The 20632-nt window shown below is 43.4% G+C and overlaps 1 protein-coding gene across 1 annotated transcript in view; it reads left to right on the top strand.

Annotated features, from left to right (window-relative positions):
- Positions 1-20447, top strand: part of YARS1 (tyrosyl-tRNA synthetase 1) — a 29412-nt gene extending 8965 nt beyond the window's left edge. The window contains exons 4-13 of the mRNA XM_068539426.1: positions 2406-2535; positions 5075-5155; positions 8964-9056; positions 11548-11683; positions 12160-12245; positions 15135-15270; positions 16051-16148; positions 17013-17206; positions 17749-17890; positions 19595-20447. Coding sequence (XP_068395527.1) covers positions 2406-2535; positions 5075-5155; positions 8964-9056; positions 11548-11683; positions 12160-12245; positions 15135-15270; positions 16051-16148; positions 17013-17206; positions 17749-17890; positions 19595-19705 — 1207 coding nt within the window. The 3' untranslated portion in view covers positions 19706-20447. The remainder of the gene's footprint in view (positions 1-2405; positions 2536-5074; positions 5156-8963; positions 9057-11547; positions 11684-12159; positions 12246-15134; positions 15271-16050; positions 16149-17012; positions 17207-17748; positions 17891-19594) is intronic.
- The last annotated feature ends 185 nt before the right edge of the window (positions 20448-20632 follow it).

Below are 20632 nucleotides of genomic sequence, written 5' to 3'. Positions count from 1 at the left end.
TTAAAAAGTCACCTAGATTTCAGAGATGCTCAATGTTTAAAAAAGTGTGTCTTAGAATCTGTAAAATACAAGAAGAACACTGAAGACTGCATGTACCTTGAGGGAGCTCGTTGAATTGTATGTGCTTGAATTTTGATTTTTGTGGCCTCGCAGACCACAATGGGGAAAAAAAAGGAAAAGATAAAACTAGAGTACTAGGCCAAAGGGTCCAATATTTGAGTAATAAGTGTTCCAGAAAAGAGAACAAAGAGTCAGAGGGAAGGAAATGAAGTACTAATTTAAGGACAATTAAAGGACATGAGTTTCCAGATTGAAAGGGCCTGTCGAGTGCCTAATACAATGAATGAAAATAAACCCACACTAAAGTACACTGTCTTGGGACTTCCCTGGCAGTCCAGTAGTTAAGACTGCGCTTCCACTGCAGGGGACACAGGTTCAATCCCTGATCTGCGAACTAAGATCCCGCATGAAAAATAAATAAATAAATAAATAAAATGCATTATCTTGACATTTTAAAGCACTGGGGACAAAAAAAAGTATTATACAAACTTCCAAAGGGACAAAAGAAATCACATACAAAATGTCAGGAATCATAATGGTTTTGTGTTTCTCCAAAGGAACAGTGAAAGCTAAAAGGGGATGAAGCAAAACCTTTAAAATTCTGAAGGAGAGGAATTTCCAACCTAAAAATCTGTACCCACCCAAACTACCATGCAAGTGTAGTGGTAAAATATCTGAAAATATTTATTGAAAAAAATTATTTTCATGTTTTTGTTGGCTATTTGTGTTTCCTTTTCTGTTAATCAAGTATCTATGCAAGTGTTTTGGCCCGTTTTTTAACTTTTTTTTTTTTTAGGAGTTCCTTGTGTGTTCTAGATACCAAGTCCTTTTCATTTATATAGCATGAGGATAGAGAATTAACTACTGGAACAGAATAAAGAGTTCAGAAATAGGTCCTCACTAATATGGAAACCTGATATATGCCAGAGCTGGCATTGCAGGTCAGCAGAGCAAGAATAAACTTTTTAAGAAAAAATGGTGCAGAGACAATTGGCTATACACATAGGGAAAAAGATGATCCCTTCATTCCAAGTAGATTAAAAATTTAATTGTAAAGGCCAAACTATAAAACATATAAAAGACAATGTATAAAGCTGTCCTATGATCGCAGGTCAGGGAAAATTAAACCAGACACACCAAAAGCACAAATCACAGGAAAAGATTGATGAATTTACCTTCATTAGAGTTAAGACCTTCAGTACATCAAAAGTAAGATAAAGTAAAAAGACAAGCCACCAACTGGGAGAAGATATTATAACATATATAACTGACAAAGGAGTAATGTCCAGTATTATATGTCAAAAACTGCAAAATCAGTTGTCAAAAATGAATCAATCCAGTAGAAAAAACTTAAGTAGGCATTTCACAGAAGAAACCAAACACCCAGTACATTTTTGGAAAAATGCTTAACCCCCTTGGTTATTATTCAAAGAAATATAGGTTAAAATTACAGTGAGAAACCATTCCTGCTTACCAAATTGGCAAAATTTAAAATAGAGTATTAAGTAATAAAATTGATTAAAAGCCACTCTGTAAAATAGTTTGACATTATCTTGAACTGAAGTTCAAGATGCAAATTCCCTATGATCAAGAAATTCTACTCCTAAGCATATAAAAGGAACTTGCACATGTATACCAGGATACACATATGAGAATATTTATAGCACATTGTTTAGAGATACAAACATAGTATAAAACAGGAAAGAAATACAAAAGTTCAGGCTTGTGGTTGGTTACTCTGGAGAAGGAAGAAGTGGGATCGTGGAGGGGTGCACAGGAGCTTTACAAGTGATAGGTCCCTTAAACTGAGTGATGGGTAGTCTATTCTTAATATTGTTCATTATTCCTTACATGTGTTTAAGTTAAAAGAAATAAAAAAGACAAGGAAGATAGACTGAGAAATTCTGATGTTTATTTAATAGGCATTCCAAAAGAAGAGAGTAGAGGGGAATGGCAGAGAAGCCCTATTTCAAGAGATAAGCAAAGAAAAAGATTAATTAAAGCCATCTTCAAAAAGGACAAACAAAAAAAGTAGTATTTATTTTTTAAAAGAACATCCTTTTTTCTGGCTGTGCCACATGGCATGCGGGACCTTAGTTCGCCAACCAGGGATCAAACCCAAGCCCCCTGCAGTGGAAGCTCGGAGTCTTAACCACTGGACCACCAGCAAAGTCCCGATAAAGTCATATTTTAAAGGAGAGGATGGACTGCTCACGTTTTAGAAATTACCAGGCAGTGTGCTCTCTGAATGTCTTAAGATCGGGAGAGTAAATTAACACCGCACTTTAGTATTAAACTGAGGCCTGAGCCCCGTCTTACAGCTGTCCCCTCTTGTCTCTTCTCAGAGAGTACACGCTAGATGTGTATCGCCTCTCCTCTGTGGTCACACAGCACGATGCCAAGAAAGCGGGAGCTGAGGTGGTGAAGCAGGTGGAGCACCCTCTGCTGAGTGGCCTGCTGTACCCAGGGCTGCAGGTACCTGGGAGGGATGGAGTTGCCCGATGACCTTTTCTGCTCTAACTACTGGTCACAAACCTCTCTCTCAGCCCCAGGCAGACCCATATACTGGCTGTTCCTTCACCTTGCCATAGGCCTTCCTTCCTGTCTTCCTTCCCCCCACTGCCACTCCCCCAGGCTTCCTGGACCACTGTTTGACTTCTTCCCCTACCTGTCTGTCCTTTAAAACACTGCTCATCTCACAGGTCTTCTTTATGGGTAATCATGGTCCCTTAATTGAAGAACATTAATTTCAGAGTGATAAGTGAAAATAAATTTTAAGCATGATCTTATTTCCCATTAAGCAAAACAAGCACATCATATTTCCTGTGTGTGCATATTTGTATGAGCATGGAGAAAGCATGGAAAAATTCAAGCCAAGCTATTGATACTGGTTATTAGCTCAGGAAGGTAGGATGAAAATGTCGGTAGACTTAGCTTTTCCTTTGTATATTTCTCTAATGTTTGATATAAGAAAATCAAGTCATACAAACTACTGTATATAAAATAAACAAGGTCCTACTGTACAGCACAGAGAACCAGATTCAATATCTTATAATAAATTATAACGGAAAAGGATCTGTAAAAGAATATATGTACATAATATATATTATATACATATGTAGAATATATATTTTTTTATATACATATATAAAAAACTGAATCACTTTGCTATACACCAGAAACTAACACACATTGTAAATCAACTAAACTTTAATAAAAAATTCATTTAATTTAAAAAATTTTTTTTAAAAACTTGAAAGAGAGAAAAGAAAATCAAGTCTTCCCTTGGTCAGGCACTCTAGATCTACAGTGTCCACTATGGTAGCCTCTTGTCATAGTCATATGTGGCTATTGAAGTAATTAAAATTAAAATTTTTAGTTCTCCAGTCACACTGGCTGTTATTTCAGTTTGCTCACAAGCCACATGTGGCTAGAGGCTAACCTGTTGGACAGCACAGTTATGGAACGTATTCATCCTCACAGAACATGCTGTTGGACAGTGCTGTTCTCACATTCTAACTGCTTGCTCACCTTCTCTTCCTCTCCCCCTGAATCCGATCGGACACTAAACGTTATCAGTTCTATTTCTTAAAAATCTCTTAAATTCATTCTTGCTCTACATCCTCACCGACTTGGTTCATCGTTATTTCTCACCTGGCCTCTCACAGCAGCCTTCCGGCCGTTTTCTTTATCTCTAGTCCTCAGGCCACCACTCCACACTCTGCCGTCTCACTGGTGTGATTTTTCTGCAGTGTGTGAATCATGTTTCTTCCCTCCTTAAAATCATTCACTGGCCAGGATGTTGCTAGGCACCCTCACATGACATTCAGGGTCCTTACCAACTTTTCTTTTCTTTTTTTAAAAAATTAATTAATTTATTTATTTTTTGGCTGCGTTGGGTCTTCATTGTGCGGGCTTTCTCTAGTTGCGGTGAGCTGGGGCTACTCTTTCATTGCGGTGGCTTTTCTTGTTGCAGAGCACAGGCTCTAGGCGCGCAGGCTTCAGTAGTTGTGGCACTCGAGCTCAGTTGTTTTGGCTCACGGGTTCTAGAGTGCAGGCTCAGTAGTTGTGGAGCACGGGCTTAGTTGCTCCGCAGCATGTGGGATCTTCCCGGACCAGGGCTCGAACGCATGTCCCCTGCATTGGTAGGTGGATTCTTAACCACTGTGCCACCAGGGAAGCCCTTTACCAACTTTTCTAACCTCATCACTCACCATTTCCCACACCCCTTGGAGTTTGTGCTTTTGCAGACTGAATCACTCATAATTTGCCTAAACACTTCACAGCTCTGTGCCCTCTCACATTCTGTTTCCTCTGCATGGTGAAAAACATCTGTATATTCTTCAAAACCAAGCTCAGCCCACAATCTGATTCTAGGAAGCCTTCACCACCACCAGTCTGAACAGAGATAATAATTTCTTTCTTCGTGTTAGCATGTTCCTTAAATGAACATGTAAGTTAGCCCTTGGCATGCTGTATAGAAATTACGTATTCACGCGTCTCTCTCCCCAGCTAGTTAATTGGCTTCTTGAAGGCAGAATCTGGGTCTGATTCATCTCTGCATCCACAGGACTGGCAGTAGGCCTGACATCTAATAAGTGATAGTAACTGTTTGTTTATACTAGTTCAGTCTTGCCCCTTTTTTCTGAGCTCTCACAGGACTTCCTTCTTATGCCAGTTATTTGACACTTGTCACAGGCTGCCTTATTCATTGGGTACCTTTGACATGACTATGATATGTCCTCTCTCCCTTCCTCACTGGATTGTGAGCTTCCTGAGAGCAGAGACTCTTCTTATTTTTTTACCCCATGACATCCACATCGAGTACTGTTCACTGCAGGCACTCAGCAAATGTGTATCTAGCTCTTGAAGCCAACAGGAAGGCTGAGTGCTGCTTATTTGCTTCCTGGTTCTACCTTTGGAAAATTTTAGTGGTTTTCAAAAGTTTCTGATTTCTTAGACCCATACAGAGGAAATACAGTAGGAGTTTATGCTCATGTGTTTCTTTCCACAGGCCTTGGATGAAGAGTATTTGAAAGTAGATGCCCAATTTGGAGGAGTTGACCAGAGAAAGATTTTCACCTTTGCGGAGAAGGTTAGTGTCCTCTTTTTCCTATCTTTTTTTCTTTTGACCCGCAGAGGTGTGCATTAAAGTTTCTTGAATGTGCCAGTGCCAGCAATCATATGGTATGGTAGGTATTATTCTCCTCTTTTGCAGATGAGAAAGCTGAGGGTAGAGAGAGTAAGAAAGCTGTCCAGTATCACACAGTTAGTGACTGAGCAGGAATTAGCATTCAGATCTGTCTGGCTCAAAAGCCTGTGCTCTTGCTGCCACCACCAGGAAGCTGCCCCCAAAGCTGTTGGATTTGCTTCTTTTTTTTTTTTTCTTCTTTTTTGCTTCTTTCCTAATAGCTCAGTTTCCAGGGAAAGGCAACACCAGTCAGAACTACTGTTCTTTCCCAGACCATTTGGTCCATATTGTTCTGGATCTTAAATAAATGACTCATCTCTGAGATGAGGTTTAACAGGGTTTAAAAGAGGAAATTAGCACAAACCCATAATACTTCTTTTCTGGGAAAGAACTTGAGTAAGTTGAAAGGGGCTATTGAGAAGTGGTTGGTATTTTTGAAAGCTTCTCAAAACCTCGTATTGGTAAGGGAGTAGAGAAAACACTGCTAGTAAAAATGTAAATTCCTGATGGATGATTTGATGACTCTAAAATATTTCTACCCTTTGTCCTAATAATTATACAAATGTGTCCTCAAGATATAATTTTAAAAGTACAACTTGGGAGTTCCCTGGTGGTCTAGTGGTTAGTATTCGGCACTTTCACTGCCATGGCCCAGGTTCAATCCCTGGTGGGGAAACTGAGATCCCGCAAGCCATGTGGCGCAGCCAAAATTTAAAAAAATTTTTTAATTTTTTTAATTTAAAAAAATTTAAAGTGCAGCTTGACTTACTTATAAAAGTATTTGTTATGTTATCAAATTAAATCAAAATCTAGGAAATAAACTTGCATTCAATGGCAAGGGATTGGTTAAATACATTATGATAAGTCCTCACAGTGGGATTTTTTTTTAATTAATTAATTAATTTATTTATTCATTTATTTATTTTTGGCCGCGTTGGGTCTTCGTTGCTGTGCGCCGGCTTTCTCTAGTGGCGAGCAGGGGCTACTCTTCGTTGCAGTGCGCGGGCTTCTCATTGCGGTGCCTTCTCGTTGCGGAGCACGGGCTCTAGGCACACGGGCTTCAGTAGTTGTGGCTCACGGGCTCAGTAGTTGTGGCTCATGGGCTCTAGAGCGCAGGCTCAGTAGTTGTGGCACATGGGCTTAGTTGTCCACGGCACGTGGGATCTTCCCAGACCAGGGCTCGAACCCGTGTCCCCTGCATTGGCAGGAGGATTCTTAACCACTGCGCCACCAGGAAAGTCCCCTCACAGTGGGATATCATATAATATTTCAAGATGGTTTTTGGATATATTTAATAAATGGGAAAATGTTTACAGTCCATGTATTTTTATTATTATTCAAGTATTTCTTATTCCATTTTATCTCCTCTATTAACTTTTTAGTTGAACCTTTTATTATTCTAGCAAAGATATGGCCTATGGCCTGTTTTTGTATGACTCAGAAGCTCTAAGAATGTTTTTTATGCTTTTTAAGGGCTATTAAAAAAAGTGAAAACAAATATGCAGTGGAGACCACATGTGGCCCACAGAGCCTATAATATTTATTATCTGGCCTTTTACAGAAAAGTTTTGCCCAGCCCTGCCCTACAGATTACAACATCTGTCTTTATAATCTATTACAGTTTGTTAGATATTTTTACCACTTCCCAACAATGCAAGAACCTACAACAGTTTTACCCCATTTAACGCCCTCCTGCCCTTTGTGCTGTTGTCATATATTTCATTTTTACATATATTTTAAATCCCAAAGACTTGATTATAATTGCTTTTTAAACAGTCAATTTTCATGTATATTTACCCCCACTTACCCTTTCTGATACTCTTGATTTCTTCCTGCGGTTCTGTGCCTCTGTGCTTCCCTCTGGGATAATTTTCCTTTGGCCTAAAGACCCCTTTGTGTTTTGTGTTTGCAATGCAGGTCTCTTGGTAATGAGTTCTTTCGGCTTTCTTTTGTCTGAGGACATCTTTCCTTTGCTTTCTTTTTTGTTTTTGTTTTTTTTTTTCCCTTGGCTTTCAATGGGTATAAAATTCTAGGTTTGCAATTATTTTCTTTTAGCATTTTAAGGAGTTGTCCTGTTGCCTCTGGCTTTTATAGTTTCCATCAGAAAGTCACCTGTAAGTATCATTGTTTCTCCTTTGCAGATAATATATCTTTTCTCTGGTTGCTTTTAAGGTTTTCTCTGCCTCTGATTTTTAGCAATTTGACAATGGTGTTTTTAGCTTTAGTTTTCTTTGTATTTATCCTGCTTGGATTTTGCTGAGCTTCTTGAGTCTACGGGTTGATATTTTCATCACATTTGGAAAATTGTCCCCTACTATTTCCTTTAAATATTGTTTCTGTCCTCTTCTCTCTCTCCTCTTGAGACCCTAATTTTACATAGATTAGACCTCTGGATCATGTCCCACATGTCTCATAGCCTGTTCTGTTGTTTCCCTCTGGGCTTTAGTTTGGTTATTGTCTATTGATTTTTCTTCATGTTCATTAATCCTGTCTTCTGTTAAATCCATCCAGTATTGTACTGTGCCATTTTAGAACTTCCATTTGATTCTTTTTTATATATTCCAATTCTCTTTTATAGTTCTCCATCTTTTATCCATTTTGTCCATCTTTTCCTCTGTTTCCTTTAACACACCAATCATAGTTATTTTGACATCCTGATCTCCTTATTCCAGTATCTGGACTGTTTCTGTGTCTGCTTTTATTGACTGTTTCCTCTTGACTATCAGTCATTTTTTTCCTGCTTCCCATTTCTAGTACTTTTTAGTATATCAGAAACACCAGAGATATGCTGTAGAGGCTCTGAATTATATTTATAAAGTGCATGTTTTCTGTTTAATTACTGACTTATCACCTTGATTCTGTCAGGGGTGGGTTTTAGGCTTTGATAGAATAGGTCTATTTCAGTTTGCTCTTACTCCTATAATATGAACCTTATCTTAGTATGTGGCCTTTCTGGGGTCTCAAACTGAAATCTCGTGGTATTCACAAAGCCCTCTCTGCTTTGATTGGACCTAAACTTCAACTTCTGTCCCCCCAGCACTGTGGAGCCCCTAAAATTTGTTCAGGTCTCCAGCCTCCCAGAGCCTGTTCTCTGCTGGGCTTCCTGCTGTCTCTCCGAATGAACGCACAGCTATGAGTCAATCAAGAAAGCAATGGAGAACTTTGACCTAGATTTTTGGAAGGGGCTCCCTTCTCTCTGGAACCCTCCCCAAATCCTAGCCTCCTGGTAGCCCTGAATTCCAGTCTCTATCTCCTCTGCTTAGTCAGACTGCTGCTCTCTGCTTGGTCTCTTTTTCCCGGCACTCAGTTTGAAAAAAATGCCCTCAAGGAGAAAGCCAGGGTGGATGTGGGGTCACCTGGCTCCCTTCTCTCAAGATTTGTACCCCTACACTTGTTGCTGTCTAATGTCTGCAAATGGTTATTTGCAGCTTATAGAAATGGAATATTTCTATATTTCCAGCTTTTAGAGTTGTTTATGGTGGTAGGGTAAGTCCAGTAGCCTCACAATGTAATATGAATAGAAAAACAGTAGGAAAAAAAAACCCTTGTTAATATTATGATCACCACTGAAAAGTTATATATTCAGTAGAAAAAAAAGATTGGCAGGAATATATCAAACTGTTATGTGGCAGGCCAGATTAGATGAGATCGGGGCACTGAGGAGGAATTTATACTAATATCTGCTTTCGTGTGTTTCTTTCTAACCCCCTAGTACCTCCCTGCACTTGGCTACTCAAAACGGGTCCACCTGATGAATCCTATGGTTCCAGGATTAACTGGCAGCAAAATGAGCTCTTCAGAAGAGGTAGGTTGCCAGCTCTGACTTGAGTCGAGAAATCTTCAGCAAGAGATGAAGAAATTGAGGACTAGAAAGAACAGTAACCTGGCTAACTAAAATTCTCAAATATCTGAGCTATAAGAAATATTAAGTTATGTAATTAATTCCAGTGGTTCTTGAGTATTGAAGGACCCAGGGAGCAGTCCTGATGAGATCCAATCATAATTTTAAGTTTTACCACTGCTGATAAAAAGTACAAGCAAAGGAACTTCCCTGGTGGTGCAGTGGTTAAGAGTCTGCCTGCCAATGCAGGGGACACGGGTTCAAGCCCTGGTCCGGGAAGATCCTACATGCCGCGGAGCAACTAAGCCCGTGTGCCACAACTACTGAGCCTGCGCTCTAGAGCCCGTGCGCCCCAACTACTGAAGCCCACGCTCCTAGAGCCCGTGCTCCGCAGCAAGAGAAGCCACTGCAGTGAGAAGCCCATGCACCGCAACAAAGAGTAGCCCCCCACTCGCCACAACTAGAGAAAGCCCCCGCACAGCAACAAAGACCCAACGCAGCCAAAAATAAATTTTTAAAAAAAATGTACAAGCAAAAGTAATTTGTTCACCCGTAGAACTGTGATAAAAGTCAGCCTTATTAATGAGAAGGCTGTGGTTGCATTTCACCAATTAGCATCTTTTTTTAAAATATTTTATTTATTTATTTGGTTGCGCTGGGTCTTAGTTGCAGCCGGCAGGCTCCTTAGTTGTGGCTCACCGGCTCCTTAGTTGTGGCATGTGAACTCTTAGTTGCAGCATGCATGTGGGATATAGTTCCCTGACCGGGGATCAAACCCAGGCCCCCTGCATTGGGAGCTCAGAGTTTTAACCACTGCGCCACCAGGAAAGTCCCGAGCATCTTTTTTTTTTAATTTAATTTTTATTTTATATTAGAGTATAGTTGATTTACAATGTTGTGTTAGTTTCAGGTGTACAGCAAAGTGATTCAACTATACATATACATATATCCATTCTTTTTCAAATTCTTTTCCCATATAGATTATTACAGAATATTGGGTAGAGTTCCCTGTGCTATACAGTATGTCCTTGTTGACACCAGTTAGCATCTTGATTCTTAGGGTGATGTTTAATGTAATGGTTTTGATAAATATGATGTCTTTTAACATTTAAAAGTCCTGCTTGGGGAAAGTGCAGTTTTGTTCTGATCACTAAGGCACAGAATAGAAGAATTAGTGGAACTCAAAGAAGTGAAAGGTTGGGTTCTGAGTTCCCAAACATGGCTGATCTTCAGAATCAGCTAGGGGACTTTTAAAAAAGAGAGAGAGAGAGAGTTGATTAAGGTCCTGTCCTTAGAGATTCTGATAAAGTGGTTCTGGGGAACAACTCAGGAATCCGTATTTTCTTTCAAAGCTTACTGGTTGATCCTGAATGGAGTTATTTTGGGACACTCATCTAGTGCTTTAAGTCTGATTTCTAGATCTTTGTCTGATCATGGATTGGTAAATATAGGCATAGAAACTGTTATTGTTATTTTTAAAGGAATAGACTCGTTCCTTTTTCTCTCATTAAAATGTCCTATGTGTCAGTTGTTTCTCTGACAAAGTCTATCACTCACCCTATTTGGTAACGTTCACCATATCTTCATCCTGGAAATCAGTGCCAGCAGCAGTTCCTAAATGTGACTGCAGCAGAATCACGTGCAGAGCTTTTTAAAATACAAATGCCTGGGCCAACCCCAAGAAATTTTGATTCATTAGGTTTGGGTGGAGCCGGTAATTTATGTTATTTTAAGCACCGCAGGTGATTCACATACAGTCATATGTTGACCAGAGCTTGGTAACCACTGGACACAAATGAGCGTTGAGTTCACTCACTCCAAAATAAGAAACAAAGCCTGTTACCCTAAAACGGACAAATGGCTCTAGATAATACCTAATACCTGGTGTTGGTGATGGCTGTGAAACAAGTATTCTGACACACTGCTGATGGCAATGTCACTTGATATATGCCTGTCAGAAAACAGCTTGGGGCCTAGCAGTTTTTGGTAGCTATAATCCTAGAGAAGGCAAAAGGACCTCTGCAAAGATGTTCATCGTAGCATTGTATATAGTTTGTAAAAATGAGAACATAATCTAACAGTTTAGAAATTGCTAAATAAATTATGTTGTCACTAATAATTGAGAATATAATACAGCATAAGAATTAAAAGCAAAGACTAGGTAACCACTCAAAAGTACTTATGATACAGTCTCAAGTGAAAAAACACAGGAGGTTTATTCTCCAGCTACAAATTTGTAACGATTCCATATGCTGCAAATAAGACCTGGGAAGAACAGAGAAAAATTAAAGTATTTTTATTTAGTATTGTGAGTGGTCCTTCACTCCGATTAATTCTGCTTTTGTTAAAGTCATTTAATGTTTAAATCTTTGTCCAAAAAAATTAAAATACAGATTAGTTGAGCATATTCTCATTTTCAACCACAAGAGGTCCTCCTCTCCTCCCTGGCTTCTAGGAGTCCAAGATAGATCTCTTGGATCGGAAAGAGGATGTGAAGAAAAAACTGAAGAAGGCCTTCTGTGAGCCAGGGAACGTGGAGAACAACGGCGTTCTGTCCTTCATCAAGCATGTCCTCTTTCCCCTCAAGTCTGGTAAGATACTGCCTGTTTTCTTCTCGGAGGCCAGGCTGAAATAGCAAAACCAGTGCTGTGATCATACTTGTGGGTTTGTCACAGTCTTCCTCCAGGGGCTGGCTTCCCCGATTCTCTGCTCTGATTTCTCATATATTAATGTGTGATTGAAGTGGGGATATCGTTGAGTTGTCTGTGTGTTTGTTAACATGGTAGGTTCTAAGTGGGGTGTCAGGGTGGGCAGGGGTGGTAGAAATGAAGGGGTCAGGCAAGGGGACTAGAGGAATACAAAAGAGATGTAAGACACGATCGTTCCCCCGAGCTTCGATGCTAGCTGGGTATCCAACATTGCCACTCATGCAATTTAAAAACAATAAAATGCCATATGATGGAGTTCAAAATATATGGCAGAAACTACAGGTACCCATACCTCTGGGCCAGGAATGCTGACTTGCCATTATCAGTGAGTTTGTTGGCATGGATCCTTTTTCTTATAGAGTTCGTGATCCTTCGAGATGAAAAATGGGGTGGAAACAAAACCTACACAGTTTACTTGGACCTGGAAAAGGACTTTGCTGATGAGGTAATACCAGAGGAGGAGTAATCCCCACTGAACTCATTCTGACAAACCTCTCCATGTGGCCTCGCCAGGTTTCTTGTTACGTGCCACAGGGCTCTGTCATCATGCTCTTGGGGCCGTATATTTTGTATTAATGGCTTAGATTCACGTGGTTCATGGATTAGATTAGCAAATGGCACAAAGCTAATATATTGGTGTCCTAATCACACTCCAAAGGACTTAACCTGGAATGAAGGACCGACAAACTCAGCAAGATGAAGCATTTCAGGGACAGGTACAAAATCGAGGTTCAGAAAAGAGACACAACTATAAAAGAACAATAGAGAATACTATTCATTTCGACAAACAATTTAACAAAAGACTCACTAGGTGCGCATGTGTTTGGCACCATACTAGGGGCTGGCATTACAAAGATGATAAACCCTCATGAAGCTCATAGTCCATAGGAGAGGCAGACATGTGAATAAATAATCATTTACTGGTTACTGTACCAAGCATACATGGTCCAGAAATAGAACAGGAGGAAGTGATTACCTGGCTGGCTGGGAAAGCTTTGTGGAGGGGACAACATCCAAACACGGTTTCACTTGAGGATTAGGAGTTCATGAGGAAACCTGTGAGGGAATGCATTGTGCACAGATGTGGTAAGATGAAAACAGCGTGGTATCTAAGGAATCACAAGTGCTTTCGTCTGACTAGAGTCTACAAGGTGATGGGGGGCACTGTGGGAGAGGGAGGCAGGGCCAGATCATGAAGGGAAGGAGTGATGACAGTGTGTATGGGGAATGAAAGGCGGGGTCTTGACTGACTGAATTTGGGCTGAATCGTCAATGTGACAGGGCTGTCAGAAATGTTCATGAGGTCTTGGCCTCAGTCATCAGAAATGTAGAGTCTGGAACCAGGGAGTTGATCGTCCATTCAGTTCTACATTGTTCTGAGTACCTTTGGGATTGTGCATTCAGCCCTGGACTTCAATTGTGTGAGGTTTATTTGACAATCTGGGGTGTGTTGGTGGGGAGAGGAAGGATGCCATGATAGGGAACAGACTGCAAACTGTGTCACAAAGCACAGCTGAAAGAACTGGGCGTGTTGAGCTGGGAAGCAAGTATGTGTTTACCCATCCTTGAACACAGGAAGGGCTCTCCTGGGCGAGGGGTGAGGTTCCTTCTTGTGGCACCAGATGGCTGAACTGGGGCTGCGGGTGGGGACCACAGGGAGGCTTGTTTAGGCTTGAAGAACTTTCTAGTGGCCTCAATGGTGTGGTGATGGGCAGGGCTGCCTGGCCTGACCTTGCATTCCCCATCACTGAGGTGTTCAGGCAGAGGCCAGAGGACCACTGGAGGCAAGGTTGTGTGAGGGTTTGAGCATCAAATGGAAGAAAAGACTCAATGACCTCTGAAGTCTGAGGGCCCTTAAGGCCCATTTTTTGGACATTTGGCAGCTATTGCTCTGAAACCCTTCTGTCTGCCATCTGAGGCAGGCCACAGAAGCCACACCCCACTCCTCAACCCTGTGAACAGTCCTTTGTGGGACTGATGAGACGGAATAGAAGAAACGCTTCTGAAGACAGAGCTTGACAGCGTAACCAGCAGCACTTTCTGTGATGGTGGACATGTTCTATCTGTACTAACACAGTCGCCACTGGCCACATGCGTCTGTTGAACCTCACAATGTGACCAGTAAACTGAGGAACTGAATTTTAACTTACATTTAAATGTGCACATGAGGCTTGTGGCTACCATATTGGACAGTGCAGGTCTAAAGCTTTTCTACTAAAAATGAAACATTCGGGACTTCTCTGGGTGGCACAGTGGTTAAGAATCCTCCCGCCGGTGCAGGGGACACGGGTTCAAGCCCTGGTCCGGGAAGATCCCACATGCCGTGGAGCAACTAAGCCTGTGCGCCACAACTACTGACCCCGCATGCCACAACTATTGAAGCCCTCACACCTAGAGCCCACGCTCCACAACAAGAGAAGCCACCGCAATGAGAAGCATGCCTACTGCAACGAAGAGTAGCCCCCGCTCGCTGCAGCTAGAGAAAGCCCATGTGCAGCAACGAAGACCCAATGCAGCCAAAAATAAATAAATTATTTTAAAAAAGAACTGAAACATTCCCGAGGAAACAAAGGAATAACATCAGAAACAAAAACATAGGCATTGTTTTATTACATGTATTCATACCTAGGGGACGTCCCCTCAGAATATCTTAGAAGATCCTTTGGGGCCAGATTTGGGATGTAAAAGTGGTAGTCACAGGACACGAGAAGAAAAAATGGAATTACTGAGCTCCTACCATGTACTAGCACTACTCACCATTTTTACCCATGTTACGTGATTTAATCCTTATTCTGACTCTAGGAGGTAAAGATATTGTTATTTTCACTTTTTAAGTGAAGAATCCAAAGCTCAGAGGGGTTAAGTGCCTGGTTGGGAGTCACCCAGCTAGCTGGGACTCTCACCCCAGGCTCTAACTCCAAAGCCCTGTTCTTCCTTCTTGCTCACTCAGCTTCCCCCTCAGGCTGTCTCTAGCTCCTAGGTTCCCTATGTGAATGTTTCCCTACCTGTAAATAACACGTGCTTTACGCCACTACTCTGAGCATAAATGGAGGGACTAGAAGTCAATTAAAAACATTCAGCCTCTAAAAACCCTCAAGTTAGTACGGAATTCAGTGTCAAAAGACCTGGGTCTTGGACATATTAGATAACCTTTTGAACCTATTTCCCCTTCTCTGCTCTACCAGCTTCACAGGCTTGTTCTGAGGTTCAAATAAGACTCTGCCCAGAAAGCACCCTGCATCCTATATGCACATTATTCTTAGTAGATTCAGGTGTCCTATGCCCAGTTCACCTGTTCCAGTGCCCCTTCTCACCTGGCCTTGTACACTTGCAGGTTGTGCACCCTGGAGACCTAAAGAATTCTGTTGAAGTCGCCCTCAACAAGTTGCTGGATCCCATCCGGGAAAAGTTTAATACCCCTGCACTAAAGAAACTGTCCAGCGCTGCCTACCCAGATCCCTCGAAGCAGAGTAAGGCCAGCTGGGGAGGGGTCGGGCTGGGGGCGGGGGGAGGTGGGGTGACATCATCAGGTAGAGAGCCTGTCAGTGGGCCTCAGAAAAGAGTCTGTCTTCAATTCAGGCCCAAGAAGCCGGTGGTGGGGGCGTGGTCTGAAGTGCAGGAATGTCATGCCCCGTTGACTGGTGGAATGGAACTCCAGTCATCTTGAATTTGGTTTGGTTGGTACTATGAAGTGATTACATCCTGCTGTACCAACACTGCTGTGAGTGCTGGTTTGAGACTTGTACTTTGATCCTTTCGCAAAATCCGCCTCTTCAGTTAAGGAGACCAATTGTGTTAGACCATGAGGGTAACACAGCTGCTCGGGCAGGGTCTGCACAGCATCTCAGGGAAGCTCATCTCTAGATTCGCCCAGTTCCCTTCCACGTGCTCCTGACTGGTTCTTAGTGGGCCAGCCACGCATCCACGATGCTGAGATGTTAACATTGAGAGTCTTGTGTGGCCCTGCCAGAAAAGGAGGAATGGCTGAATATATGCGGAATGCCCGAATGGTGGCAAAGCTACACTTGGCCCCTCCCCTCCCCTGCAGCCCAATGCCTGAAGGAGAGAGAGATGAAATCTGGCATGTCACTTTTCAAAGGCTGCCGGCTCTGTTTTAAAGAAGGTATAATTCAGTGGGTAGATTCTGGGGATTCTGCGCTAAGTCCTGCTAGTGTCATTTGGGGGAATCAGCAGCTGACCTGTCATGGGAAGGAGGAGAGTTCTGAGCCTTGGGTTCTTCTCATCTCCAGAGCCAGTTGCCAAAGGCCCAGCCAAGAATTCAGAACCAGAGGAGGTCATCCCATCCCGCCTGGATATCCGTGTGGGGAGAGTCATTAGTGTGGACAAGGTACTCATTTTCCACCATGTCCCGGAGAGGCAGACAGGGGTCAGGTTTGTCTGCTTCCATCTGGAGGAAACCTGGCCTGGGATGGGAAGTAACATCCCTGAGGTCATATTGCGAGTCAGAACCCAGGCATCTAATTCCAGGCGTCAGGCTTTTCCCTTTGCTATCTCTGGACCTTATTCAAACAAACACAGCCAGGAACTCAGAATACGGAGGGATGTTAGTGAGAAGGAGCTTGTTTATCCATCAAATCCAGTCTGATTGACTCACCTGGTCTCTCCCAGCTTGTCTGGACTAGCCACAGGCCTTATCTTGGATCAGCTACTTTGTCCTTCCCTCTCCCCACCGCAGAAAATGGTGAAGGGAGGACTTCCTTTTTCCCAGAGGCAGATGGCTATGCAACTGGTGGCCTGGGCCCAGTGGTCTGGGTATTTTTTTCTCCCAGTATTGATTTGCTTTTCACCATATTAGACTAACCACCAAAACTACCTTGAAATAGCTGCTGATGCTCTTGTTTCGGATGGTGAAGCCAGCAGCTGTCTCCCATCTTCCAGTCCCCCCCGGACTGGGATTGATCTGGTGCACACATGGCCATAATGGTGGCCACCCAGGCAGTCCAGGCCATTTTAATCTCTGTTAGAGGTTCCTTCCACTTCTAACACAAGTAATTAGGCTCATGTTACTCAAATCTGCCTCTTCGGGGCCCCTTCTCATGTCTGCTGCCTGGGGCCTGGAGAGTTAGCGCTAGAGGGTTCCTCCAGGGCCTCAGTAAGGAATGGATGCCCCTTTCTGGAGTCAGAGGGTTCACCAGGCCCCATGATCTATTCCATTATCATGCTCTCTGAGCCTGATATCTCTTGCCGGCAGCACCCAGATGCAGACAGCCTGTATGTGGAGAAGATTGATGTGGGGGAAGCTGAACCACGGACTGTGGTGAGTGGCCTGGTGCAGTTTGCGCCCAGGGAGGAACTGCAGGACAGGCTGGTGGTGGTGCTGTGCAATCTGAAACCCCAGAAGATGAGAGGAATCGAGTCCCAAGGCATGCTCCTGTGTGCTTCTGTGTGAGTGAGGACTTGTGGGGTGGGGAGCGCAGGGCCTGGGGAGGCCCGGAAGAGGGGGGATTAGCCCACATACTGCCCTTCCACATGCCAGGTGGAGGCCCTGAGAACACTACCCAAAATACGGTGCATGGAGGGATTATTTATTGTACAAGAGCCGTGGATGAAGCACTTTACCTAAAGTTAGCTTTATTAAAACAGAAATTGAAGATTCTAAGCTGTGTGCATGCTCAGGTCTCTCTACTAGTAAGAGGTGAAACCAGGATTCAAACCCAGTTCACTGGCTGTTAGGTCATATACTTCCTCCCCTAAAAGCCCAGATTTTGGAGTCTCTCCTGACATAGAATTTCAGTTCAGCCCTGGTTAACCCAGTGCTGGTGATATCCAGAGACGTAGTACAGCAGTGAGGAACTCCTAGGGCCCTGGCATTGAGGGTTCCCTAAATCCCATTAGGCCCCTAGGAAGAGGCCCCAGTGCTTTGGCCTCCATGGCAGCTGGAGACAGTCCATAGCCTCACTCTTATCTTGTCCTGTGTGTCTTCCCAGAGAAGGGGCAAGCCGCAAGATTGAGCCTCTGGACCCTCCTGCCGGCTCTGCTCCTGGTGAGCGAGTGTTTGTGAAGGGCTATGAGAAAGGCCAACCAGATGAAGAGCTTAAGCCCAAGAAGAAAGTCTTTGAGAAATTGCAGGTAACAATCTGCACTTTTTCCCTCATACCAGGGCTGCCTGGACTGTCTCCAGATTGCTCTGTTACTGAATCCACACCTGCCCTTTTCCCAGCTGGGCCTTCCTGCATCTAAGCCCCTCTCTTCCTTCTTCATTCCACACCTGTCAAATGAGGTGCCTGAGGAGCCTGTGGGCCCTTGCAGATACTGAGCACTGACAGACTGTTTGAGGCACTGTGTCAGGGACTTGAGACATTTCCTCATTTGACCTTCAGTCTGTGATAGGAGATTATCCCCAATTTATCTGGCAGGATACCTGCCAAGGCCACACAGGGTCACTGGAAATGATGGAGCCAGGATCTGAGCCCTCCCGGGGTCCCTCCTGCCCACCTTGATCTGAGAGCACTCATTCTCTTTGCTTCAGGGGCATTGACTCACATGGCCTGCCCCGAATTCATTCATTCATTCAGCACCCTAATATATGTGTCTGGCACTGTTCTAGGTGCGTGGGCTACATCAATGAATAAAGCAGCAGAGATTCACTCTCCTCGTGGAACTAATACTACACGTGTGACTTTTTCTAGTCAGTCACCTTGTTTCCCCAACTGGACAGTATTTCTGGAGGGCATTTAGAGTGGTTTCTACCTCTCCATCCTCCTGCAAGTGGCAAATGGCTTTGTCCCCTCCCTCCTTTCCTAGTTTTCCAGGCCAGTTTTTTGAATCCACTATTTTTTTCTAGCTATAAAATAGATTTTCATTGTAGAAATGGCTAAAATGTAGGGGAAAATGAAGAAAATAAAACATCCATAGTCCTGCTACCTAGAGGTGCTGAAAAATGTCGTTAGTGATTATTTCCTTCTGGACTTTCTCTATGCATAGTGATAATATACTTATAGTTTGAGTCATACCATGTTTATTGTTCTCTTTTTAAAAATATTTATTTATTTATTTATTTGGCTGTGTCGGGTCTTCCTTGCGGCATGTGGGATCTGCTCGTCGCAGCGCGCAGGCTCTTCGCTGCGGCGCGGGCTTCCCTCTAGTTGTGGCTTGCGGGTTTTCTCTTCTCTAGTTGTGGCACGGGCTCCAGAGCGCGTGGGCTCTATCATTTGCGGTACGCGGGCTCTCTAGTTGAGGCGTGCGAGCTCAGTAGTTGTGGCGCGCAGGCTTAGTTGCCCCGCAGCATGTGGGATCTTAGTTCCCCGACCAGAGATCAAACCCGCATCCCCTGCATTGGAAGGGAGATTCTTTACCACTGGACCACCAGGGAAGTCCCTCTTCTTCTTTTTTTTTTTTTTTTAATTTAACTTTAGGCCTCAAAGATTTCCCCATCTTCTTAAATATTGAGGGGGAAGAACCATACACACACACACACACACATACACACACATATACATACATATATATAGTATTACATCATAATGATCATAATTTACCCCAAACCTGATTAGACATTGAGGTGGTTCTCAGTTTTTTACTCTTAGAATGCTACGATGGATGTCCTGGTACCTAGTTCTTTGTATTTATTCATGATTATTTTCTTAAACTAAATGCCTAAAATGAACTTACCTTAGGCAAAAGATAGGAATACCTTGAAATGAAAGCTTTTCGCAAACTGCCCTCTTAGAGAAGTTGAATCAATTTACACTACTAGTAGTATAAGAGTCTTTGTTTTCTTGTAGTCCTGCCACCATCACTATAATCACTTTCGTTGTTGTTTTTCTTGTCCAGGCTGACTTCAGAATTTCTGAGGAGTGCATCGCACAGTGGAAGCAAACCAACTTCATGACCAAGCTAGGGTACATCTCCTGTAAATCACTGAAAGGGGGGAACATCAGCTAGCCAACCTGGCGTCTTCCTCCCTTCTCATCATCCTGAGTCATCTGCTGTCTCCCTAATTTGCTCCATCCATCATCTGCTTGGCCATCTCCCAGGACACTGAAGCAGGAAGTTTGGGACTGTGTTAGGTGCAAGACTTGGTGAGGGGCAGCTCAGCCTCCCCAGGATCCAGGATCACCCTGTCTGGCTGCAGGGAGAGGCTGACCTCCCGGGTAGTGATGAGCGCGGGGCAGTGCAGGGAGTGCAGCCCTACCTTCTTCCCTTGGCAGCTGACCTGACAAATCTGGTTTCAGTATAACATAACTCAGAAAAAGTTTATGCCATAATCCTTGTAACTGGAAAAATATTGGTTTCCAGTTTTCCTAGCGTTATCCCAGCAGCTGTGCCTCTGGCTGGGATCTGGTGCCTGAACTGGGCTAATTACAGCCTCTCCCCAACAGGAAACTGTGGGATTTGAAAAGGGAAGGGAAGGGAAAACAGAGAACCTGGTGGTCTACCAAGTGGTTGGCAGCTTTCCCCAATGCCTGCCAACCCTGAGGCTTGTCGCTGGGGGCAGAGCCTGCCCCAGGACTCCTGGATTGCCCTTTGATCCTGCTGGGGGGGACAGTCCCTAAACCAGCTGCGTGTTGTTGGATGGCACAGCCTGGTTCTTTCTTCAGGGAGGGTGTGGTAATTCTCCATAAGGCATCTCAATCAGGACCGCTAAGCATCATTGTCATAAATTCAAATAAAATGTCTGAACAAGGGTGTCTGGACGGGACCTGTCTGTGAGCTGCACCATCTCAGGAAAGGAGAGCACAGTGTGTAGCAGCTTCTGGGCCCCTCACCCAGCCTCGGGCTGTTTGTATCTTGGACTTTCGACCCTGTAATGGGAGCGGGGGTGGACTAGGCTGGATGGCAAGACACATTGACTTTCCCTTTAGCAGTGTT

The sequence above is a fragment of the Eschrichtius robustus genome, chromosome 3, assembly GCF_028021215.1.
Source record: "Eschrichtius robustus isolate mEscRob2 chromosome 3, mEscRob2.pri, whole genome shotgun sequence".
Classification (NCBI taxonomy): domain Eukaryota; kingdom Metazoa; phylum Chordata; class Mammalia; order Artiodactyla; family Eschrichtiidae; genus Eschrichtius; species Eschrichtius robustus.
This window is presented reverse-complemented; position numbering and strand designations above follow the sequence as displayed.